The following is a 26,786-nucleotide window of genomic DNA, read 5'->3' on the forward strand; positions in this document are numbered from 1 at the left end:
CCTTAAAAGATTACATTAATCTGTTAAAAAGAATGAACTACTAATGTTAAAGTACATTAAAATATAAAATAATCTGATAAGGCTTAAACCTTGTCATTCATTTCATCATGCATTTCTGACTTCTGCAGGTGTTATTGTTTTTGTTTGGTTTGTTTTTTAATCACTAAATAAAGCCCACCGCAACATCAGAAATCCCAGAGATGGATGAGCCAACACAATCTGATAAGGGTCTGTGCAATAAAGATTTATGTCAAGAGAAGAATATAAATTATAATTTCCATACTTAATGAAAACGTGCATTTTGCCTACCTCAGTAAGTGCCTCTTCCATCCTTTGTATAGTCCATGATTTATCATTACAAAGGGAAATCAGAGGATAATGATATTTTCTTGTCATTGTTCAGCTGTGGACAAAAAAAGAATGTTTTTTACATACATATACACACACAATTCTTTAGGCGCACAGGCTTGTGTTACTGGAACATAACTCTTGATTAAAGATATGGAAGCTTTAAAAAGCAGCTTATCCCTGTGATATTATTAGCCAGTCAATCAGTGTGGCTTTAATTATGTAGAAGTATTTGACATGCTATGGCCCAGGAGATAAGAGCTGTGGCATAGTGGATGATAGGCAGAAACAGTTCTGTTGGTAACTAGAAGTGTCATGCTTAGTGCTGCGTCAGTGCTATGAAGTGAGCAACCGAGAGGAGCACTCCTAGTAAATACTGAATTGCATTGCATTATTTATTTCAATATTATGAAGGCTTTCTTGTTGGAAGACTTGCTATGGAAATACCAGTGTAGAAGCAGTAGTGTGTTTTTAATCCTTTTTTAAAAATTATAAGAAAGGGTTTTTCTTTGGGCTTTCAGTGGTGGGTGGAAAGCTCTGCCTATTTTTCCTGAGGTGACACCAAAATTGTGTGTTGAGATACTTGCTGTTTTCAGTGTTTGGAAAGAGAACACCTTAGGGTTTTTAGCAGTTCTATTACACCTCTGTGCAGTGATAATTTATTATCTCCAGAGCATGTCTTTCCACTGATATTTGCCCCGTTTAGTATTCAACACATATGTAGTAGGTTGACTTGGCTAAAATCATTTGCCCTGCTTGATGGCTGAACCAGAAGTACCAGGGTCCTCAGAATAGTTGCCTAATGGTTTATCCATGTTGCTATCCTACTCTTGTTCCTGCTTTGTACAATAACATTCATGAAAAGAACAAACTGTTAACCAGTGAGCTTTCTGTCATACAAATATCTTGCTGTCATTTTGGTGTAGGAATGTTTTGCTTCATGAGCAAATGTACAAAGACATTTTACATTCTGATGTGAATCAGAATCATCTGTGATTTGCTTCCTAAGGCCTGGAAGGAGGGAAACTGATTTTGTTGTTGTTATTATTGCAGCACTGCTGACGATATTTTTCTTTTCTGTGTACATATCTGTATTTATTCTGGAGTTTTTAAATCAAAATTTAGTAAAATCTTAACCTTATTCTTCAGTCAGCATTGAACTGAGATTTGATAACACTTTTTAATATTGGGAGTCTTGTTATGTTTCATGGTTTGGCTAATGTTCCAGCTGTTGGTGTGTGAGAATCTCAGCTTCAGGTTTCTATTCACACTGGCTGTAAGAATGGAAAAACTGTGAATAAGTACTTTAAACATCTGAGGACAATATGACATCTGTAAATAATTTTGAAATCCTTGTGATTGGCAATGCTATTGCAGTGGAAATAAACAGATGCTGGTTAATATTAAGAAACTTCAGTGGTATAAACTTGAGTTAGTGTTGATCTTTATGATACCAATTAACATTTTTTGTAACAGTTCACAATAACAATAGTCAAGCAAAATGCCATACAGAGTTTCTGAACTAGCTGTTTTGTCAGTAATTACTCCACAGTGCTTCATGTTTTCATCTGGGTAATTAATTAAATTAATCTGGTACTTAAGGTAATGCAGTAGCCTGATGTGGTATTGATAAATAACATCACAAGGTTGGGAAACATCAGACGAGTACACTGGTAATCATAACTTTCCCAACCTTTTCATATCCTGGTACAGTGGATCTTGTTTTTTGACAGGATGAAGTCCATATTGCATTTAAGATTGCCTCTTTTACAACATCACATGAGCATGTGACTCTAGCTGGGATCACCCTGACTGCTTCACAGCTTGTAATGTGTTGGTCCACTGACACAGTGACTGTCACCTCCTCAGGCTAGTGCAGCAATAATCCTTCCTTCTGCTTTCTTCTTCACACCAACCATTGAGGGGCCAGCAGCAATGTTTCCTGCTGAGCCACATGCCAATCTCCCGATCACAGGAAGCACGCTGAACACCACAGAGTCGTGGCATTAAGACAAGTAACAGGGGAAACTCAACTTGTTTTTAAACAGTAAGGTTTGAAGTGTTTTCACCTGGTCATAAGTTTACTGTAGAGCTGAAACTATACTAACCAATAGAGTAACATCTTGAATTAAATGGAGCTGCTGTAAAATAAACCAAATTTTGAGGTTTATTTGCCCCTAGCCGATTTTTGTTACTGTAGCGAAGAAAGATGTAGAATTACATACAGGAGAAATACTATGTGACCTTTGAGGGATTGACTCTGAAAAAGAGGTGTCAAATAGCAGAGAAACTGATTACAGCCTTGCAATGATAGGCTACAAATGATAGTACCAAATAGGTTTCCTCAGAGGATACAAAGTGCCTTCCAAAATTCACTGAGAGAGCCTAAAAAAGGTCTGCACAGTGTTATCCTATTGTTTTACAGTTGGAGTCAACATCGGGTTATGAAGGGACAGTGACACGTCTTTGAAGTTTAGGTGGCTGCAGGCCAACCTTTGATTTGAGCTGGGTGCAGCTCAGCAACATTTCAAGACTTATTTTTTTGCTGCATCTACAAACTTTTCTGAAGTACTCTGGTCCCATAGAACGTCCTGCCTGCCCTAGCAGGACTATAGCTATGTATCTTTTTGTAATAGCAGACATTCTAGTTAGGAGGATGAGTCTGCCAAGGTTGTTCAGACTGGAATGATTAAACTTAGAGAAATGAAGCCCAGTTGATTAAACTACAGAAAAAAGAAAGAAAAAGGAATTTGTCCATTTGTTAAAGCAATTAGTCTCAATGAGAACAATTACATAGGTGTTCTTTAAATATCATATTCTGCCAGCTGTCATAATTTGTGCATGTATAAAAGTAACTGCAGACAAGACATTACTTGTTCTAAGCCTGTACCAGAAATCACATACATATTGTCCAGAGCATCAGCTAAAAAAAACTCAATGTATTTATGACCAAATAATCAAAATACTGAAAAATAAGTATTAGCAATACTTATATTGCCATTTAGATTTTTGCTTAATATCTGCTTACTGCATGTCTAGTGATGAGAGAGGCAGAATACCGAATGGAATATACACAGATAAACACAAAATAGGCTATGATCCAAAGTGTACTGATTTGATGTCTCAGGTAAGATGTTCTAGTGATCTGGCAATTCATTTTGAAAGGAAGAACATTAATTACTGGAAATGTTATCAAAGAGCCTAGCCTAGGAAATGTAATGATCATTCAAGCAAGGTATTATCTAGCCACAAGTGAAATAAAATGTAGGGGAAAATCTTGTTCTCGTATAAGCTTATACATGTATCTCTAAAGCTTCATTAACATTTCTCAAAATACATCCTAATCCTTTGACAGCCAGTATGAAACAAATAAGGTAATGAGCAGTTATGGAGCATAGCACTTCCTCTGCATAGCTGTTTTCCATACTTGTGTCCAGCTATAACCTTCCCTTGTACAGAAGTACAACAACCGTGCACTGCAGGATTAATGCCCTTTATCCAATAGAACTGTTACACATGATTTTTTACATATGATGCTGTTACTGAATTAACATGCTGCAGTCAGGTAAGTTGCAGCCTTCAACAAATCTTGTGTTGACACCAACTGCTGACCTAGTTAACCCTGACACTGCATCTTGTTCAACCACAGAGTACTTTTACTAAGGAGAATGGCTGAAGATGCATTAACGCTTTATGGAATTGCTTAACAGTGCATTTTCAGCTTTCTTCTTGTTCTGAACTGCACTGATGCCTACTCAGCTTGTCAATAACTAATAGAGAAACTCTGTCCATGGGTGTGCAAACTTTTATATCTTCAGTTACAGACAGACTCATTCAAGTTTGAGATATAGGAAAAAAAAGAAAAACAAAAAACAAAAAAACAAACACCCACTCCAAACTTAGCCACAAAAAATAAGCTGAAAATCTCTGATAGTTAGAATTTTACCAGATAACAAGAATTCTCAACATTCCCATCTCTAACAAAGCACAAGAAGAGCCAGCAAGGTATTGTCTCCTGAATTTTGCTGAAGTAATTAGGACGTGCATACAAAAAAGTGTCCAAGATGTGCTCTTAAAAGGTATAAAAGGCATAGTATGGAATACCAAGAACTTATGCCAATCTGATCTACAATTTTTGCTCTAATATTTGTATTTATTTCTGTTTTCATAATAACGTATTTCAGCTTTACCACACCATAGAGAGCAGGATCTACTGTCTCCAGTGTTTCAAGTGGTTGCTTTCCCTATAATGACTTGGCAAAAATGAAATAAATATTCACTGTCTTCATGGAGGTCTAAAGGGAAATGAATGCTTCCTCAGCCTTTGAGCAGACTGTTGACAGCAGAGGATCTGTGCTCAGAAGTTATTCATCTAATGGGGTTTAGCCTCTCAGCAATTGACTTGGTGTTTTTTTCCTTGAATCATATGGAATCCACTGTGTAGCTGCAGAAGGCACATAAAAGCGGGATGCTCTTTTGAAGATAATCAGAGATTTTAATAAGCATTCATTCCCCTTCCTTTCCTTACCAAAACCATGCAAGATCAGGAGTAATCCAGCATTTTGTCATTCTGCTCTTTCTGAGCAACCCTAGTTTTCCAGTATTCAAGAACTCCAGCTAGATGAGATCCCGATGGCTCCCTTCTGCTCCACAAGCTGTTAGAATCTGATGGGATAAGAAGACTTGTGCATCAGAACCCAAGCAGCTAATGGCATCTGACTTCCTGGCTTTAAGTAGCTCCTTTCAAGTAACAGTGTTAATGCCTACATTTTAAGTATGGAAAGTCTGTTCCATCAAGGATTTAACTTGAACTTTGCCTGTGGATTTCTGAGGAATATTCTCTCCACCTTCACTGAAAACTTTTTTCAAGCCAGAGCAGGCAGTCTAAAGAAAGAATCTTTTAATGGCAGGCTAATTGCATACTTTGTTTTATACCTTGTGTGTGTTACATTTAAAGGTAACATTCTCTTCTGTCCCAAAGGATGAACAGTCTGTTCACAGTATTTTGCTTCACCCTTTAAGTTCTTTTGTACCCTTCATTTCGAACCACTCATGAAGGTATTTCATTATTTTCCAAACAGCTGAGTGGTCTTTTATTGTAATCACTACAATTTGCAGAGCACTTGACATCAGGTAAATTTTCTTTCTCAGACCTCAAGACTTTCTTAAAATTGGTACTTGGCTCTGACCCTGTCTTCCAGCCAAAGATAAATAGAATCTGTAATGCTTCAACAGTTGTCTCTGCCACTCCACTTGAGTCCATTGCTTCCCATAGAGAAGTGGCATGTTTGGGAAGTTAGCAAAGATTTCAAAGTGCTTATTCAATGAGTGATGAATGCTTTTTGTTCTTTATGTAGCATCAGAAAAGAAACAAAGCTTTGAAATCTTCTGTTCAGGCAATAAGGATATTGAGTGAGGAAAAACAAGTAACACAGCTCAATAACAAAACAATAAAATCCCTATCTTTGGTATTGCAATTTCATGGGTAGAAATCTGGGTAGAGTAGTCACCACTTGGTGAAGCAAGACTTTTTTCAAATGTCTCTTCCCAAGTTGCCTATCCCTTCTTCCAAAGGTGGTAAACTCTTTTTATTGGAGTTTCAGCAAAAGCTCCCTGTTCAGCCAGATGGGTCTTCTTTCCCAGCAGCTCATCTTATGGCACTAACAGGGACAGCCTGTTCTTGTGCCTCTAAGATTTCCCTCTTGAGGAATGTCCAGCCTTTCTGGACCCCTTTGTCCTCAAGCACTGACTCTGCAAGGGACTCTCCCCACCAATGCTCTGAACAGTTCTAAGTCGTGCCCTCCGGAAATCCAATGTAGCAGTTTTGCTGACCTCTCTCCTGACTTCACCAAGAATAGAAAACTATCATTCTGTGGTCACTATGCCCAAGGCAGCTTCCAACCACCATGTCTCCCACAAGTCTTTCTCTGGTATCTTCCACACACTCCAGGAACCTCCTAAACTGCTTCCTCTCTGCTGTATTGTATTCACAGCAACTGTCAGGTAAATTGAAGTACCAGACCAGAGAGCTTCCTAGCAATGTCCCTAACCTGGGCCTCAGGGAGGCTGCACACTTCCCTGTGGGTAGGGTCCAGCATATCTGGCCCTGATTCCTCTTCAGAAGGGAGTGGTCTACAACTGGGAAAGACTGCATAGCATAATATGTTGAACTTTGCATTGCAAGTTGTTTTATAGCAGCCTTTTTCTCTTTACAGCTAAATCAAGTGAATTCTGCCAAGATCCTCTGCATCCAGCAATCTACTAGTGAAGAGCATTTTAGCCTGCCTTGCTTCTCAACCTTTGCTTGCTTAGTTAAATTGTTTTACATTGAGCATAAGGGACAGATAGTTTTGAAAATTCAAAGTAAATGCTGTTAGGTTTCACAAGTACAGGTTTAAGGTTTAGATGTTGTACCAAGTGGGGAATTATTGGTGGGGAATTATTGGTGGTAGGTAGATGGTTGGACTGTTTGATCTTGGAGGTCTTTTCCAACCTTGGTGATTCTATGATTCTAATCAGATTATTGATGCAGTAGGATTTAATATCTGCTGATATGTTGCTTGATATTACTAGGAACTAGTGCTTTCATTTGCAGTTTATGAATACTCATCTTCAGACACTGAGCTTTTCAAATATCTGAATATTTGAAGCATGCTGCAGTTACTAGTATCATGAGTTATATCTCAGTTGAACTGTTAGGGTTTACTCAATCAAAATGATATATGCTTTATATATAGTTGGTCCAGAGTTTTTCTTTTTTTTAAGACAACACTAACCCAGTGGCTTGTTGAGGAGTGACCTTGTGAGCTATCCTTTTGTTTCTTCATGATTGAAGAAGAGTGCTGCTTTCTTGTGCCCTCTGCTGATAAATTCAGGACAAGCCTTCCTAAAGGACATCAGCTGAAGGCAGCTCACTAGCACATAGTCAATGCTTCTTCCTTCCAAAACCCTTTCAACTAATAACAAAGAACTCACACTTGTGCTGTGCCTAACAAGACCCTAAGCTTTGGCAGAGGTTGTAATGTACAGATGTGATGGGATTTTCCATCAAAAGCTCATTGTACCTAAATGACTGTAAATGGGGTTGCAGTAGCTAATGAGGTTTTATACTTTGTGCAAAAAAGCTATTCATATTTCTGTAGGGGGAGCTCCATGCAATACACTGTGATATAGAAGTACTTCTGTGTAGTAGTCTAGGTATAAGCCATCAAGTGATGCTGTTCTTTCCCTTCTGGGCATTATTCCTCAGTTGTGTAGGTCTGGCAGTCAGTGCTGGTGGTTGTTTTCCCCTGCCACCATTTGTTGCTAGGCTTCTCATCTGCTCTGCTATTTCATATCAGATTGTGCCAGAGACAGAACAGTTAGGTCCACAGAGAACAGCAGCTCTCTGAGACTTGCTGTGCAATAAGTGATAACCTCCTCTAATACAGGATGCTTAAGGTATTAAAATGCAACAACAGAAGGTGAAATCAAAATATGAGTCTTGCTTGAAATGTCTAAATTGGCTACATCTTTACACTGTTTTCAAAGTACATTGCCTATTCTTTATAATTAAAGCTTGAAATTATTTTATGTATGCTGCAGTGATAGATTGCAAAATGAAAAAGGAATTTAAAATTCTATGGAGGGAAAGCTTCATAATAATTAGTAATATTCTTTTAGAAGTTTGAAGTAACTGTTTCTTTCTCAGTGATTTCCATCCTATTCTTGGCAAGCATTTTCTTGTGCTGTATTTCCAGTGCTGTGAATGCCATTCTGGATTGCTGATAGACTCAAGACTCAAACAATTTGTAGTCAGATGACCAGGTGCTTTGATTGGATAATTTTGTACTGGGTTGCAGTAAGCTACCAAAATACAGACTAGCACTTTACAAAGAGGCTGCATTCCCTTTCAGTCTAACTAGGAACTCATGCTGTATTCAGCTTTCTACAGACTTTGAAAAACTGATGCAATGTAACGCATCTTAAGTGTATATTGCTACTTCCAAGTGCCACAAAATTGTTAATATTTTATGGAACTTCCTCTTTCCAGTATTAAAAAATAATACTTTCTCTGTCTTGTGCAACATTCAAAGGCTAGAAAAATGCAGAGAAACCATGAAAAAGACTATAGGGAAAGAGGACAGCTGAATGTATTTCTGCACCTGTGCAAAGGTCATTTTCATGCACTAGAAATCTGAGAGATGCTGCAAGATGAAGCCTGTGGCAAATATGGAGCTGAGAAACAGGCAAAACCACAGGCAGAACCTCTGGATCCATCTGCTGCTCTTGAGTGTAGAGAGATGCTTCACTGTGTACTGCAGAGCAATTAGGGAAAAACCAGTTATTTCCCTACCAGAACTTTCCCATTGCACAACATACAAACAGTGATGTCCTTAGAGAACATATTTCAACCTTGAAAGTCAAACTGCTTTTCACAAACCTCTGGGTGATACTAATGCTTTGCAAACAAAGGTGCTTAATTTTGTGCGTTTGAAAGAGGAATTCATTCTTTCATGTGATATCTAAATTTAAGTTCTTATGTATCTCAGTGCTGCTTACTAAAATTGCTGATGCGGGTATCTTTGGCTGCATATAGATGCAGCTGATCCTGACTAGATTTGCTCTGCTTTGTTTCATAGTTCTACTAAAGCTTTGAATCAGATCCATTCAATGAGGCATCTCGTACTACATACAGAAGTACCCCTAGGGCACTGTAGAAATTAATATTCCATCTGTGATTGTACCTAATAGTTAATTTATCACTTGGCAGTGAGAAACAAGAGACTAGATTACTGATTAATTATAATCAAGCTTCACAGAATGCTCACGTGTAGGCAGAAGTGGAAGTGTTAACATACAGGTGGTGACCTTTTGCAATCTGCAATCTATTTTGGTGGTGTTAAATCTAGTAGTTTAAGTAATAAAGAACAGTGGTAAAAAGTAACAGTAATTTTAGTTTAGCTAATTAAAATCTTATGACTAGCACAGAGGATTTGAATTCACGATATCTTCAAGCTTGGCATAGGGAAATAAAAAAAGTCTCAAGAGTTGACTTTTGCTGTGACCTGTCACATCTTATTATGCTGTTTCCAACCTTCTCTGATTTAAAACAAAACAATTCTTTGTTTCTTCATTAGAAAGGAGGAAATAGCCAAATAACTACAACCAGTAGGTACATATGAAATAATACCACGACTGCTATTCTAAGAAACTGCATCCAGTAGTGACCTTAAGAATAATTAGGTTTTGTCACCTGGGAAGAACCTTCAGAAAAATACCACAAGGAGATGTATGTGAATTCCAATAATCATCTGATACATAGTTATCAAATGAAATCCAGAGAAACACAAGAATATGTCCTCTTACATACACAGAGCTAAAAAGTGAACAAACAAATCTCATCTGCTTATGTGTATGTATGAAAAGAGGTGCTCTTGGGCCAGCCTCTTCATCTGGGTTTGAAACATCTGTGCCTCGGGTATAACTCCAGTTATTTATGGTTGTGCACACATGCCTGCTCTGCACTAAAACTGTTAGGGGGTTTTGGCTTTGTTTTTAAACCGTAATAATTTTAAAAGAAAAATGTTAGACTTTTCAGGCTATCTAATGAATTCTGATGTTCATTTTTCCTCATGAATTCTTGTGCAGTGTCACAGGGTCAGATACAGCCTGATTTGAAATGTGTCATCCTTAATTTATCTCTGTGGCAAAGACATACAGTTGCATTAAGGACATAACTGATCAGGGTGGGCTGTTAGCTTCAGGAAGGGGCAGGAGCAGGTCCAGTAATTAGTTCTAAAAACCTCTATCTGTCAGACATTGTAGATCTAATAGATAGAGATCATGGCAGAAAAATCTGACAGCTTTTGACTCAGTCCTGTAATCCAGTTTCACTGCCACCATCTTTGGTTGAAACTATTCTTGGAGTCTCCTACCTGTGGGAAAAGTGCTATCAAGAATAGATATAAATATCAAGAATCGATATAAAGAGTATATCAAATGATTTAGAAGTACTAAACTGAAGCCCTCTTGAAGTAGGCATGCGTGGGAAGGACCCCAGCCCTGCTGCATGTAGTCAGAAGGGATCCAGTGCCATTGTAGCTATTGATTTAAGGTGCAAAGCGCTGTGCAGACCAGGGTTTTCTTTTGCCATTATTTCACCAGTTATGCTGTATTGAATTGATCAGTGGATTCAGCCCAGCTAATTGCAGAGCATCAGTTACTGTTATTGTGGAAACACCTTTACTTTCAATTGGAAAGAGCCGTTTAATTCTTTCAGAGAGCAAGAGGAAGATTATAGAATCTTCCATACGATTTTGCCTCTATCCTAAAGAAACAGATTCTGTTGCTTTGGAATGGGAACATTTTTGTTCTCCTTTATCTTTTGAAGTGGAAAAGAGCTACCATACTTCTTTTCCCACTCTTCTGACTGTTTTGTTTTCTGTATTTTCTTTTAGAAGACAGTGCTAATTATGTATATCCTCAGTATAGACTTTGATCTCATAGTAAGAGGGGAGTTAGATGCCTGCAGTGCACACTGCTGTTACCTCTGGAATATATCTTTTTTCACATGGTTTACACATTGGTGCTATTATGCTGCTTTTGCGTGACCTATAATTTTCATGCTAGTCATACTTCTGTTATAATTCCACAAAAAGATTCATTTCTTAGTAGATCAGTTTGAAATACATTTTAGACATATACAGCTATCTGTTTTGCTTGCTCATAATACACTAGCTTTTTTAATATATACTCTCCTATGTTAACTCTCTCTAATCAGTTACTCTAAGGCTGTTTCCATAACTCCACTGAAACCTTAGTGCTCTCTGCAGATGTAAAAAAAAACAACAGCGGCCATGCTGTCTTTACAGGGTTATTCAGCTAACTCCTCTGCATCACGTCTGGATTTCAGTGATAAATAATTTTGAGGAAAGATCTTAAATTCATGTAAGCTTAAATGAAAGGTGAAAAAGTACAGTAAAAATCTCAGATCAGGCTTGTCCTGAACAAACAAGATATGCTTTTTTTGCTATAGTATAGTTGTGGTACATCAGGCTGGCCCTGAATTGGAAACAGCATTTTCATTTGTCATGCAGTGTGATCAAGTCTGATGCAGATTTGTAGACCTGCACAGCAGTGATAAGACATCAACACTTATTTTAGTGCCACTTTGAGCATAAACAGGAGCAGTTTGGGGTATAATGCACTGGATTTTTCCAGTGTTTCATTTATTGTCTGTAGCCAGTGATATATAGGCATTTTCTATGTGGAGCAGCAGCTGTTTTATTTCTTCAAAATAGTTGTCATAATTGTGGTTTTGGATGAAAAGATAATCTTTCAAGATTAGAAAACACTAGGTTTGGGACTTCAGTCCACAGATAGGTAGTTAATCCTAAATCCATTGAGCAATTCTAGGGCCGTCAGTTTTACTGCTAGTATAGTAAAGGTGACACTATTCATGTAGATAAGAATTTGCAGGGCTGGGCTTTTTCATTGCTGAAGCAATAACATTTATTTTTAATAAGATGCTCTAGTCCTTCTGTGCAGACCTATGAAATGCTTGTTCCCCAGGCTGCTGCTTCACACAATAGTGGTGTTTGGGGCTGCAGTTGGAGCAGAGAAGGCAAATAAAAATAAGTAAGAATAGATTGCTTGTGTCATTATGGTTTAAAGTTGAACTGATCAAGCAGAATTGTCTTTGCCTAGCTGCATGAAATCTGCAGTGACTACAGTAATTTGGATTAGAGGCAAACAGGAACATTTTTAAGTGGATTTAGAAAGACATCTCATGATAATCCTAATATGCTACAAAATAACTGATGATATATTGAGAGTTACTTAGAACCGATGGAAGAGAACTAATTGTGTTTCTGCAGTTTAATATCTGTCCTTTCACATAATGTATACAAGCATGCATTTACTAACCCTTGAGTGATATATAGGAAGCTGCTTTTTCTTAGTTTATTTCTAAAGTCTTTCTGTATTATTTCACGTCTGTCCTTTTAACTTCAGTTAAAATTCAAATCCATGCCTTCAGCACTATTTATGAAATAATTGATCTCTGGAAAGTAATAAGCATGCTGATTAATTTATTTTAAATTTCATTTAAGTTCCATTATGTATTGACTTTAAGTATCCTTTTATATATAATTTTGTCTGTGTTCATTTCTCAACAAACTTCATTGTTGTAAAACTGATGATAATGGGATAGATTGTACAAACTGCCCTAGGAAAGAGGAAATGTGAGGCCTTTGGTACAGACGTAGTTCTTTGTACCAGAATGCTGTCATGACCCACAGGGAAGGGGAGTCCATGATAGCATAAAGAAAGATGCCATGGCATTTAGAAAAGTGACAGTAAAGCAAACTGTAAACTGTAGTGTCTCCAGGTAGCTCCATGTGATCCCTGAAGAATCTGAAATACAATTCAAGCTCCGATTATGCTGATCTGCAATCAAAGTTTAGTGATGATAAAACTAGACATGTTCAAGTGAGAGACTACATGACAGCAAAATACATGCTCCTTAAATGTTCTTGTGCTGCTGGTATGTCTAAGAGCCATCTTGTTAAGAGAATGTAACTGTTATTATAAAAGGAGGATGTATTTGTTTCCAGACATTGTCTGCATGATTTGTGTATTGAGAAAACAACAGTTTGATGAAGGGCACTTTTCTACCAGATGTGTTCTCCTGCAGTGTAGTAATGAGAGAACTTAACAGATTGATCGGGATTTGTTTACTGTTAAAATTTACATTACTTTAATACTTAGAGTGGATGTAAGTCAAATTTAAAGTGCTTTTCCTAACAATAGGTAAAATGCTGGTTACCTTACCAGTATGTCATGTGATAGATGCAGTCAATGTCAGCGCACTTAAATTCATTTTTGTTTCTTTTGTTCATAGATGGCCTTTCTTGGCAATGCATATTCTGTAGCAGAGTCCCTGCTGAAATATATCTTAACAAAAATCAATGAATTGAAAAAGAAACTACAATTGGGAATGTAATGAGTGAGCCATATACTCAGTGTAAATTCAAATTAAATCCAGTAATTTCACTAATGAGTGAGAAAAAATTAGTCCCAGTCACCCAGGAATAAATATGCCAGTGGTGAAATAAAGATAAACTGTTTCTAGGAATTGTCATATATCTGCATCTTTTTCTTGTAGAAGATCTTGCTTCCCTTTTCAGAGCTTGATGTTTTATTTGCTGAAGCCTGAAGCCCTTAGATACTGTACAGTCTATTCATTTTGTTCTCCACGCTGCAGCTAACGAAATGGATGAAAAAACATATGGTGATGAAAACGCTAGGAGTTCTTCATCTTCATGGCACTGTACAAACATTGGCTAATGGATAACTATTATCCTCATTTTCTCCTATTATCTGAAAACTGTTTTGTTCTTTTTGGGGGAGAAAAAAGAGTAGCTTAATTTCGCAGAACCAAAATGTTGATGTTCTGTTAGTAGCTGGGACCTCAGAGTGGAGTATTTAAATGAAATACTGAGTTTAGCGTACGAATTAAGCCAGCCTGGTATTCTGGGCTTCTCCAAGTACTTTTTTCAGAATCAAAGGAAACAAGTAGGTGTTCATCTGTTGGCACAAGCAGGAAAAAGTCTGTTCATATCCCAAGCATAAGTAATAGAATGAAGTCAGTCTTTTTTCATGCAGGAATTGAGCAAAGTTGTAAGGTGATAATTACAGATTTTGAGATCTTTCTCCAAGCAAAGGATCTTATGAATTTAAGCTAACACAAAATATATCTCATGTGTCTACGTCAAATAAAAGTTAATAAGCTGGGACTGTCAAATTTTTACATAAACTTAAAGAAAAATTAAATTAAATAGGATTTATTTTATATGTACATGTACAAGTAATATACTAGCATGTACTTTTTCATAAAGCATCACTAAAGGAGGCTTCAGCCAAATAAACAGAGTGTTGTGAGAAAAAGTAGAATCATAGCATCATAGGATCTTTAAGGTTGGAAAGACCAATAAGATCATCTAGTAACTTATGTGTAATTTATGATCTATTTTGGACGTTAGTGGAAACCTTTAGAATTCTGTAAATTGATGGAGGGATAAAGGCTGTCTTCACATCACATTTTGTTGGTTTTTTTTTCCAAAAATATGAGTAGATCAGAACCTGTTTATTGCATAAAAAGGAGTCATAGGCATTATTAAATACTTGCCCTGAAGATACCTTGACACTTACTTAAGGTAGTTATCACCTTACACAATCAATATCAGCATCAGACATAATACCTTCAGGAGTTTTATTTTGTTTTCTTGATAATTCTTGTGAGAAGTCCACACACTGCCCCAAGACAGGCAAGATTCCCCTGAAAACATTTAAATATTTTAAGATGACTTAAAATAGAAACAACCAGATATGTTTGCTTGTTTGGGTAGGGTCTGAAAGTGTGCCAAGAATCCACTCAGGACTCCTGTGAATCAGCACAATAAAAGTAAAAATTTCTGTCTTGATCTGTCTTTCACTCAGATGGAGTAGCTGATCAGAAATAAAATGTCTTTTATTTTTATGCTGTAACTCAGGAACGATTTATGTCTTCCTGAACCCCCCTCCATCCCCCAAATTACTCGTAATAATAGACTCAGAATTTATTATCCATATTCTACTTGAGATATATATTTATCTGATATCTGTTATATGAGTTCTAGGTTGCTCAGAACTACTGTAGAAAACTAAACAAATAAACATTATATTTTGGACAAGAAATTCCCACATACTCTTTACTAATTATTTGCTAGACTTAATGTTTTTTTAGTATTCTTGGATAATTATGTCGTTGTGCAACACCTTGGCATAGTAACCTCTATTTGTCCTCTACAGTAGAACCACTAGTCCTCTGTTCTGGTGATTCCTTTCTTACTTCATGCCTTAACAGGAGGGTGAACAGGTCCTTTCTGCCAAAGCACTAGACCTTTCTTATTCCAAAAAGATAAAGTTATTCCCTCTTTGACCTTTAAGAAACATAATTGCTAGAGTTTTATTTGACTGAAATCCATGGGGTTGTTCATCAAATCAGATTTGCTAGGAAGCCTGGCAGCATTTCTGTAAATGCTGGTGTTGGAATGCTGCTTATTCATTCAGCACGCATTCTTGGTTCTGTGGTGAGACGTAGAAAATTGCTGCAGTATGGTGCAGTGGTACATCAGCTTGCTGCCACCTCTTGGCACCCATCCCAAAGGTTGAATCTTATTGCAGCCAAGTTTTGCTGTAGTTCTAAGCCTTACTGTGTAAAGGGCTTGAGAAAATTAATTGCTCTCTAATTGTAGATCTCAAGGACATTATAACAAAACAATGTAGTAATATAATAATGTACAATGCAGTATAAATGGCAGATTGTATAATCTGAAATAAAATACAATAAAATGTATTGTAAAAGAAACATCACAATAAGCAGAGAGAATGTGTTTAGAATGCTATGAAACCAAGTTATTGCTGAAAGATCAGTTAAATCTGATTGACCTCAGAGACGTATTTAAATGACTTTGGTAGGAAGAAATACTATCTTGGGTACAGGAAATGTACCATATTAGCTGTAACTTTCTTTCATGGACTTTTAATGAGTGAACAGATCATTTAGTGACCATGTGAGACTGCATGCCTTTTAAACAGAGTTTTAACTTCAAAGGTATTTTAGTTTTAGAAGCAGCACTAGAAATTATTTTAGAAGTCTAAATCAGACTCATTCCTCTAAAATTTGTGTAAGATTCTAATTTATTGTTTCTTTTGTTTAAAAACTCATGCTTGCATTACTGCAGCAGCTGCTTTAGAAGACCTAAGACCAAATCCCTTGCAGAGCTGAACAATTCAAGAGCTGCAAAACTGTTGGAAAAGTTTTCTTGTCCTTGGTAAGTATTTCCATCTCAGCCACATACTTTTGGGGCAAGTCACCTCAGACATAAATTCAAAAACATCTGCAAATGCTGATATGGTGGCTACAACTAGATCCTCGGTTGTCTTCATCACCTATATGTTAAAATGGATTTAGCAAACCACTAAATTCCTCCCAACTCTGCCTCAGTTGGTGCTGGAAGGAATCTTTCACTTATTCACCTACGCACAGCAGTAGCTCTAAAAGCATGGAAGTGTGTTCCTGTACCTCTGTGAGCCTCTGTACCTTCAGTACCTCTGCAGCTCAGTAGGCATAGAAGTCCCTTGACAAACTGGGATTCTGAGAACTTATGTCACTGAAGTACACTGAAGTAGCCCTATACAGTGTTGTTATTTAACAGTGCGCCTGGTATTACTGACACGAATATTCACAAAACATTTAGAATACTATCACTTACTCTAGGTGAAGTGTCTTCTTATCCAGCTTGTGCAGAAACATTGTCTGTGTTCCCCTGAACTGCGCTGCTTACGGTATTCTTTCATAGAGGTAATCTTAAAGAGTCTGGTCTAAAGCCTAAAAAAGAGGAAAGAAGAAAAAAATCAAAATTACGATGCAACTCTTAGTATAAAATAGTCAGCTGCTTATCAAGGGAAGTACGCATGAAAAACTTAGATTGAGAATAATATTTCAAATACAGATACTCAATTTCATCTGCCAAGCTGCATCAGTTTATTTTTTGTTTCATGATTATATTCTGGTTAATGCGATAAGGATATTCAGTGGTGTATAAAATATATTTGAAGTATGTCTCTATTGGAGTGAACACATGGGCTCTTGATTTAACTGAGAGAGAAATATATGAGATCATGCACAGCTTTACTGTTAAGATTTTGAATTAAGTGAAACAGTAACATAGAAGTTCAGTTGTCATTAATCTAGTGGTGAAAAACCTTTATAGGTCGTTTTGCTCCAACTCTAAAACAGGAAATTGTCCTCTTCTCTTGTCTGAGAATGGATGTTGCACTGAGAAATGCAGTGTGTTAAGTAGAGATCTCAGTAACTTAAAATCACTGCAAGCTTGTTCATTTAATGACTTAAAGTGGTTTTCTTTCTTTTCATACTTTTGTGCATAGAAAAAATACTAGTACAAACTCTATGGAAGAAAGGATGATGCCACAGTATTGCAGCAACACACTGTAGGTGCTAAGTAAATTGAGGAAGATGTATATAAAGATTTGTGGCTGTAGAAATATCACCCCAAATTTCTATTCCTCTCTTATGTTTAAGCTATTAGACCAAATTGGATTCCTCCTGTGACACTGCTCTAGAGTTGCTTTCTATTTTAAGACTTCTCATTCTGGTAGTCAAAGATCAGAACCACTGCTTTGTTCTCAACTGTCTTCACCATTGCCAGCATGTTTTTCTTCTTGAAATGGTGCCCTCCCCTATCAGTCTTTCATGGTTCTATCCATTTCTGTGTCCTGAAATATTTTTTCAAGGTGTTCTTCCAAGGAATTTCCTTTTTCTCTAGAGGTCTGTACAGCCCTGTTCATTATTCTGTCTTGTTTTCCTTCACACCTTAGTCTCAGTAAATATCAAACACAAATTCAGTTTCCCCCTGCAGACAATACTTTTTTATCTATCATTCAAGCCTGCAATTAGCACCTCTCTTTTTATGTGCTATCTTATATGTAGCATATTCTTTCAGTATCACATCCATGTAAGTCAGCTTCTTTTACATATTCTAATTAAGTCATCTGATTTTTGTGATGCTTCCTCTGACCTTGGTGAAAGCAATTTCCTTTATATATGATCAGACTACCACTGCGAAGATCGTTTTCTCACACCCTGATGTGACTGCATCACCTCTTATCTTGACAGCACTGCTTCCATTTCCATTACAATAATAATAATGATTTTTAAAAATGGCTATTCAAGTGAAAACTTTTGAAGTTTTTATTTTCTGTTCATCAGCCAATTGATGAGACTCTCGATGATATTTGAAAAGCCATGGCACTCAGGTGAACTTCCCAGTGACTGGAAAAAAAGGAGTAGAGCACCCATTTTTAAGAAGAGTAGAATGGGAAGAATGCCCCAGGGAACTACTGACCCATTAGCCTCACCTCAGTGCCAGGGAAGACCATGGAGAGGATCCTCCCTGGAAGCTATGCAAAGGCACATGGAATTGAGGGAGCTGAGATGGGACAGCCAGCATGGCGTCACCAAGGGCAAGCCCTGCCTGACCAACTTTGTTGCTTTTTATGATGGCATAACTGCATGAGTGGACAAGGGAAGATTCACTGATGTAATCTATCTGGGCTTCAGTAAGGCCTTTAATGCCATTCAGTGAGAACTGGACAGGCTCAAGCAGTGAGCCCAGGACCTCAAGAGATGCAATAAATCCAAGTGCAAGGTCTTGTGCCTGGATTGTGGCAACCCCTGCTATCAGTACAAGCTGGGAGATTTAAGGATGGAGCGCAGCCCTGCCAGAAGGGACCTGGGGGTACTGGTGGATGGCAAGCTGGACATAAGCCAGCAATGTGCCCTTACATCCCAGAAAACCAACTGTATCCTGAGCTGCATCAAAAGAAGCATGGCCAGCAGGGCGAGGGAAGTGATCCTGTCTCTCTGCTATGCACTGTGAGATCTCACCTGGAGTATTGTGCATCCAGATGGGGAGTTCTCAGTACAGGAGAGATGTGGACCTGCTGGAATATGCCCACAAAAATGATCCAAGGGATGGAAAACCTATCCTGCAGGGTCAGGCTGAGAGTGCCTGGAGAAGAGAAGGCTCCAGGTGACCTGACAGTGGCCTTTCAGTACCTAAAGGGAAGCCATAAGAAGGAAGGCGACAGATTCTTTAGCAGGGCCTGTTGTGATAAGACAAAGGGAAACAGTTTTAAACTAAAAGAGGGGAGATTTAGATTGGACATGAGAAGTTTTTTGAGGTAAGAGTGGTGAGGCACTGAAACAGGTTGCCCAGAGAGGTGGTGGAGGCCCAGGTCTTGTAGGCATTCAAAATCAGGCTGGACCAGGCTCTAACCAACATGATCTAGCTGCAGGTGTCCCTGTCCACGACAGGGGAGTTGGACTAGATGACCTTTAAATGTCCCTTCCAACAAAATAGATTCTATGATCTATGATAGGACTTCATCATCCATTTGTTATATTTTTTAATAAACATTTTGTATCTAATCCTTTGCTTCTAGGATACAGTGCTATGAAACACCAGAAATGATTTATCTCTATCCAGGAAATTAATTTTGAAAATTTTGCTAAACCCACCTGCAAAACAAACAAACAAACAAAAAGCAATAGAAGTGCTAGTGCTTACTGTGACTGATCTAGTCCTTGCATTTGCTTTTATAGGAATCTGTTGGTTTTTACTTTGTAGTTAAATAACGAACTTCTTAGGACATGGAAAATCTTACTATTCTGTATTTGACCATTGACTTAGCTATTATGCCTAAATACTTTGTAATATGAATAGTAAAACATAATAGACTATTTCCTCTGGCTAAGTGAACTGCCAACACAAGGAAGAGGAATTTATAGATTTCTCATCCCTCTCAGATGGGAGAGTAGAAATAAATATGAGATAGCTATTTACCAGCTCATTTTTCTGATTTTTTATTACACTAATAATTTCCTTTGTCCAGTATGATAAAATGCAATTAAAACTTAGCTTGCATCATCTCCAGTAAGTATCAGTAAAAACAGTTATGGAGTATAGGGTGTGATCACAGTTTGTCAAGAAGAATGCACAAATTAAGTTTTTTAGATAGTATCATGGATAAGATATAAAAATGATTCAATAGATAGACTGTAATGCTGGGATCCTGTTGGGTGTTCTCAGCTTCTGTATGCATATCATGTCCATTGCCTTAACCTACTTAAAATGACTTTGGAGGTCTGGCTGTACGATCTCTAGAGAGACAGAGGAGAACTTCAGTCCTCAGAAGTTAGTAAGGACTTTTATTAGAAATATGGAAATGAATTGAGTACAGAGAGTGCCTGTGTTTCCTGGTGTGAGACACCTTGCTCAGTCCAAGTTTAAAAATGTTCTGAAGAATAGCTGAGGTAATGTGAAATTATTTCAAACTCATATAAATGGTGTTAGTAAAGTTCTTCCTTCTCATTTTTTTCCCCCATTAAGAGTTCAGGTTTTCCCCCACATTTACTCCAGAAGCATTCATTATGTTTTCAAACATCCACCTTGCATACAGTCCTAGGTGATTTCCTGCCATTGTTCTGAAAAGCCAGATTTGGGCTTCCACATAATTTCAGTATATGGGGTATTCACCGGTGATACAGCTGTATGAGAAGTGAACAATTTAACACAAAAAAATTTTTTATTATCTCTTCTTGAACAGATGGTACCCTTCCTTATTCTGTAAGCATAAATTCCTGCTAAGCTCAGGATAATTTATTCACTCCTTAGAAGTGTAGCCAGTAGCTTGCTATCTAGCAGCATGAGTGTTCACATCCATCAACTCAATTAGTGATCCAAAAGCAAAACCCATCTCTTGGGATGTCATAACCATTTTGAGACACACCTGGGAGGACTTCAGGCCTCTGCATGAATAGGTGAATATGGATTTCTTTCATCCGTGAAATAATACTGTAGAAAATCATGTTAGGTCAAGAACTCCAGGCATGATTCAATACATATTACCAATTTAACATAAAACAAACCTGTGCTTGTGGAAAAAACAGTGCAATGGAGATTGCTTTAAGGACACTTCCTGTAAAATTGTCACTTGAAATAACATACTGCTGGTTTTCAGTTGTTTAGAATGTTAAAGTTTCTGTAAAGCTAAGGAGACATTTGAAGGAAGTTACTGTGCACTTTAATTATTCCTGTTCTTGAGGACATTTTGTGCTCAGCTGTTTGGATGAGTTTCAGCTGAGGTCTGAAAAACACAACCAAAGAATGAGAAAATAGTGTTGAAGAATAACCTCAGGATAATACTAAAACTTTTAAAATTTTGCAGGCAAAGGATTTGATAAGCATACAGAATTAGAGGTTGTATGCATCTGGGCAAACACTACAAGTCTTGCATAGAATGCCCAAGATGAATGTGAGTATGGTCTCATGACAAAGCATAAATCCAGATGCTGTTGTTGGAACCCTACGGTGATTCAGGAGTAAGGGCACAGAGCACTACGAATCAGTGTAATTTTTGTTTGGTGGCATTTTTGTTTTACAGTTCCCTATCACTTCAATTATGCCTGCAGATCTTCTGCACCAGTCCTGTATACTGGAACAGTCACTGGGACGATATGTTTGTAGCGAGAGTTGTAACAGCTTGGGCCCCCCAGCCCAGACACAGCACTGCCATCCAAGAGTGAGATTAGTCAACAATTTGACGTGACAGTTTATTTTTAGTCTTACAAATGCACACTGTGTCGTACCTTTACCCCACTGAACAGCTCACGGGTAGATTTTCTAAAGACACTGCAGTACATAAATGATAATTTTGGACAATTTACAGTGATTTTTCCTCTGGGAGTTGAATTTGTGAGCTTTGCAAGTGTAAGCCTGAGGACAAAAATAGAATAATACTTTGGCTTAGTCTTAGATCACCTGACACACTGTAAAATTCATCTTCCAGGCCTCCTATCATTATTTCAACAGCACGTTCCTTAATGGTGACATTCTTGTCTATGCTGCATGGGTGGGTTTTCTCATCAGTAGCTGTCACTATCCTTTGATCCTTTTTCATTTTCCATTTGCTTTACCAGTTTCTCCTCCCTTTCTCATTTTCCATTTTTCTCTCATTTATCAAAGTGCCACATTTCGCGGACATCCCCGGCCACTTCTCTAATCATAACTGCAAGTCCTCTAAAAGAAGTTTCAGTTTAAATGCTTTCTTATGAGCCCTCAGATGTTGCCACTCTTTCATGCATTTGTAGATGCATGCAGTTCAGAAAGTGTCATGTTTTCTGAAGTGAGCTTAGCAGATTAAAGTGTAGTGTATTTTATTATTTACTATTTAAACTCACCCTGCTTCAAATTACCTGCTTATTTTTCATCTATGATTTGTACCCACTTCAAAAATTGATTTTTTTTTTGTAAAATAAGTGAAGACCTTAGTGGATTTATTATTAAAATTTGCATACTTTTATTGAAATTAACAAATGTGGAAAACAATATTGAGCATAGCTATAACAATTTTGAAGGATTTGAGTCCTGTTTAGACAGAGACACTTGAATGCATTCACTTGATTCATGGCTGCCTGCCTGCATAACTCTCCTAAAATACGTGTTGTTGCTTTCATCTAAAACATAATTACTATGTAATGGAAGTAGTTAGAGATAGTCTTTTCTTAGTAGGTGGAAGAGAGGAGGAATATTCTGCTTAATAGTTGCTGCTTTATGAAATATGCTAGTTAAGAAAAGCAGTGGTATCCCAGCTGTGGTGGCTGCTTGGGGATGCCAAACTGATGTGAATTCCACCGTCTTTGCAGTGAAATGTTGTAATAATGACAAAAAATTCTTTGCATATTGTAATAATGTATCTTGAAACAACAACAACAAAAAAGCAACATGAATGATTTGGTCTGTAATGATGAAATTCTTAGTATATTCAGTTTAAGATGAGAATGGCCACATGGAGGCTGGTCACAAGTGGTATCCCCCAGGGGTCTGTTGTGGAAATGGTGCTCTTCAACATCTTTATCAATGACACAGACAGTTGGATTGAGCGTACCCTCAGCAAGCTTGCTGATGACACTGAGCAGTGCACCTGACACAATAGAAGGGAGGAATGCCACCCAGAGGGACATGGATAGGCTTGAAAAGTGGGCCCACGTGAACAGAGTGAGGTTCAAAAAGGCCAAGTGCAATGTGTTGTGCTTGGGTATGGCAATCTCAGATATGTGTGCAGACTGAGAGAAGAACTCACTGAGAGAAGTCCTGCAGAGAAGGACTTGGGGGTCCTGATGAACCAAAAGCTGGCTGTGAGCCAACAGTGTGTGTTTGCAGCCTGGAAGGCCAACAGCATCCTGGGCCACATCTAAAGGTAGGTGGCCAGTAGGGTAAGGGAGGTGATTATCCACCTCAGCTGTGCCCTTGTGTGGCTGCAACTGGAGTTCAGTATCCAGGCACAGGGTCCCCAGAACAAGAAGGGTGGGGAGCTGTTGCAGTGGGGCCAGAGGAGAGACAAAGATTATCAGCTGAAGAACGTAATGGAAGTCTGGCATAGAGAAAAACTTTTCTTTGTCTTCTAAGATAGAATCATTATTCAGTAAATTGTTTAAACTCCTCTTCTTGAACTCTTATCAATACTTTGCTCTTATTTTCCTATCTGGGTCTCCCAGAATTGGCAGTAGGTTAAATATGAATTTGGAACCTCCTAGGAAAAGTCATGCTATTTACCTGTTGTCGCCTTGCTGAAGAACTGAATTTGTACAGAATTTTTAATTAATTATGAGATTTGAAGAGCGTTTTCAAAGATGCCAGTTTCTCTAGTTATTTTTTTTCAGATGAAGGAAACTTCCTGAGAGTTCATTCTTTTATGATAGCACTGCATCCTCTTGTATGGTACAGAATATAGTACAGAAAATAGTACAGAAAAAGATTGTAGCTCCCAGCAATGAAACAGCTGCTTTTGAGGACATTATTCCAATCTCAGTTACTAATTCTCACACTTCAATTGCTGCAGAATCTGTTGAAATGTAACACTTGATTTTTTTTCCCATTCTTTTTATTCAAAAGGGTTTATTTTACTCCTTTTGAATACATACCTGGCTATACCATTTCATTTTTGAATATGTGATAATTTAACGTAGGAACTTATGGCCTATATTTAAGTGTTATAATATTTAATGTATGCTGTTAATGTGATGTGTATGGATTTTCTCTAGTTGGCTCTCCTGGGAAAGATTATTTTAGAATGCAGTTGCCACTGATGGCTACTATTAATGCAAGCAGTGAACTAATTTGCATTTCACACAGCAGAACCCTTTATCAGACACAGCACAGGCATGGAAAGAGATAAGAGTAGCAGCAGGTCTCCAGGCAGTGGGAAAAGGCTTCAGATGGCAAAGGCTGAAGGAAGGTTTTCAGAGGCACAAATGACAGTTGACATCTGATTTCATTCAGGTATTTGAAATGTACCACATCATCTCTAAACCTCAGACATGCTTCCTGTCTATATTATACATAACCAAAATAACCAAACCAAACCAAAACCACACAAAAACAAGCAAAAAAAAAATCAGATTTTTTTCAATGACTTTATTTGGTTGGAGTCAGCTCAAAGAACACTGTTAATAAAGACCCTCTGGTGAAGTTTTGTGACTTTCACATTTTTATCTTAATCTGACTGCCTATATTTCTTAAAATTCTCTCCTGGAAATCAAGAATAAGTCAAGCATAGTGACAATAGCTCTTCTAGTGACATCTTCTTCCCCCATACAGTTCATGTGCAGCAGAAAGGGAGACACTGCAGCTTATCTGTCTGTGGATCCCACTGCTGCTGGGAATGCTGAGTTTGGTGCTGAAGCTGCTTTGCCAGTTGCCTTGAACAACACTACTAACTGGCTCAGCTTTCAAAGCTGTTTTCAGTCTCTACTGATTTATTTGCAGAATAATTCAACATCCTGTAAGCACTCTGAATAAATTGTCTCTGGATATAGACTGAGTCTATAGAACCTCATGTTCTAAAATTATTATTTTGTTTCAGAATATAAAATACTACAATACTCTAAATAATACATATGTATTCTAGTGCTTTAAATAAATAAGTAAATGTCTGTTTCATGTCTTACAAATACTTGCATTTGACTGAAGTCAGACTAAATTTCTTTCCCAATATGTCATGTTTTAAGAAAAGTGCACAGCAAAACAGGCGTTTCTCTTAGTTTTTAGAGGCTTTTCTTTCATGCTCTGGAATTAAGAGTTTATTAACAGTTGTTATGGGTAGCTGAGGACAACTGAAGTCTCTGCTGTTACTGGGAAGCAGGAATTTATTACTTTCTCAATAATAGGAAGCAGTTGCAGCTATTAGCTTAATATAGAGAGTCACTGATATGAAAAGTCCATTGCAGAGGTGAGAAGAATGGCAAAGTCCTAGGCACAAAGCAGCTGTGAATGCATCCTCATTATCTTGGTAAACAGTCTTTCACAAACTCATCAGAGCAGCATATCTTCCTACAGTGTCAGTATCTTTCCACTAGAACAGTAATGATAGAGGTGGAACACTTCAAGCCATCAAATCCCCCAAACAAGCAGAGTTTTAATTACATTCCAATTGGTGCACACCACTCAAATAGTTGTATGCTATTTCATCATTTCTCCTTTGGCTCCATTGCAATTTTTACCCTTCGGTCTCAAATTGTAGCAATTATATTTTTGCATAAACCAAGCCGTAAAGTTTCCTCTAAGATAACAATTAGTGTTACATCTTCTGTTAGTAGTTACCCAGAAGAGAAATGCAGGTAATACCATGCCTCTCAGAAGAGCAAGACTTCTTTGAACGTATCCGAAGGCAAATCCTAAACCTCAGTGCTCAGTGTGAGGCAATGGGGAACTCCCAGCTATTGAGCCATCTCACTAGCTGTGAGTGTGCTTGTGGGGGCACAGTGAACACCAGATGCCTGCCTTGTCTTCTGTTCTGTGACAGAAAGCTGCAGCCAACAGTAAGCACAGTTGTTCCTTCGAACACGTGTGAATCGTGAAATGCACATGCTGCACTTGAGAGATGCAATTCAGCAGTACATATAACAGGTCTTTGTTTTTGCTGATCATTTAAGAAGGAAACAAAGAAATGTGCATTGTTTCTGAGGTTTTGACAACTAAAAGTGGAGGACTAAGGGGAACACAGCTAGACTTTCTTTTATGAAGAAAAAGATTGTTGGGGAGTGAGGAGACAATTAAATCAGACTTCTCCCTTTTGAAAGCATCATTAGTCTTGGACAGAATTCCCCATTGCTACCCTTCACATTCCTTTTTTTCTGCTGCAGTTGCAGCACAAAATATCCTCCAGCACATGCACAGGATCTGCATCAAGGAGAACAGAAAAATTCAACCAGAAATAGCCAACCCAATCAAAGTTTTACAGACTAAAGAAACACTGGCAGCATAATTTATTTTAATGGATGTATTAAGCTTTCACCATCTGTTCTACCCCTAATTATAAATGCCAAAAGAACATATTTCACAGTTACATCAGTAAGAAGATATTATTCATGCACTTATATGTTACTTCTACACTAACGCTTCTACAGTGTTCTCATACTGCCTACGCAATTCAGAGCAAGCTGCTGGCATCTGAAATTGAACTGCTTGGTATAAGGCATTTTTCAGTAACAACGTTTCAGTAGGAGGGGATTTAATGTAAGATGTATTTTTAAAGAAAAATAAGTGGGAGAGTGAAAACCTTTTGTTTAGTCTCTGGGAGGCTTATTTTTATTCCTTATCAATCCCAAACATAAATGTATTCTTATATAAGTTTTTCTCATATTTCATATGGTTGTCAGAATTAAAACTGAGCAAAATTACTGGGGTGCTCAGTGTTTTAAAAGAAATATTTTAAGAACTGATTACTCGTTTCGGTCACAGAGTGAACAAAATCTATGAATAATTTCATAG

The 26,786-nt window shown here is 37.7% G+C and overlaps 3 protein-coding genes across 7 annotated transcripts in view; 1 reads left to right on the forward strand and 2 right to left on the reverse strand.

Moving 5' to 3' along the window:
* Positions 1-16,735, reverse strand: part of MPHOSPH10 (M-phase phosphoprotein 10) — a 43,805-nt gene extending 27,070 nt beyond the window's left edge. The window contains exons 1-2 of the mRNA XM_090148760.1: positions 16,647-16,735; positions 310-403 (exon numbers count right to left, since the gene is read on the reverse strand). Of these exons, the coding sequence (XP_090004886.1) occupies positions 310-356 (47 nt within the window). The 5' untranslated portion in view covers positions 357-403; positions 16,647-16,735. The remainder of the gene's footprint in view (positions 1-309; positions 404-16,646) is intronic.
* APBA2 (amyloid beta precursor protein binding family A member 2) overlaps positions 1-26,786 on the forward strand; it is a 90,244-nt gene that overhangs the window by 7,857 nt on the left and 55,601 nt on the right. The window contains exon 2 of one of the 3 annotated variants that reach the window (XM_090148757.1): positions 16,116-16,205. The exons of the other annotated variants lie outside the window; for them this stretch is intronic. The gene's annotated coding sequence lies outside the window, so the exon portion shown is untranslated. The remainder of the gene's footprint in view (positions 1-16,115; positions 16,206-26,786) is intronic. 3 annotated transcript variants of the gene reach the window in all.
* Positions 16,679-26,786, reverse strand: part of ENTREP2 (endosomal transmembrane epsin interactor 2) — a 170,358-nt gene continuing 160,250 nt past the window's right edge. For all 3 annotated transcript variants that reach the window (XR_016470314.1, XR_016470313.1, XR_016470312.1), the window contains one exon: positions 16,679-16,762. The gene's annotated coding sequence lies outside the window, so the exon portion shown is untranslated. The remainder of the gene's footprint in view (positions 16,763-26,786) is intronic.

This window comes from Phasianus colchicus, chromosome 12 (genome assembly GCF_987193195.1).
Source record: "Phasianus colchicus chromosome 12, bPhaCol1.hap1.1, whole genome shotgun sequence".
In the NCBI taxonomy this organism is placed as follows: domain Eukaryota; kingdom Metazoa; phylum Chordata; class Aves; order Galliformes; family Phasianidae; genus Phasianus; species Phasianus colchicus.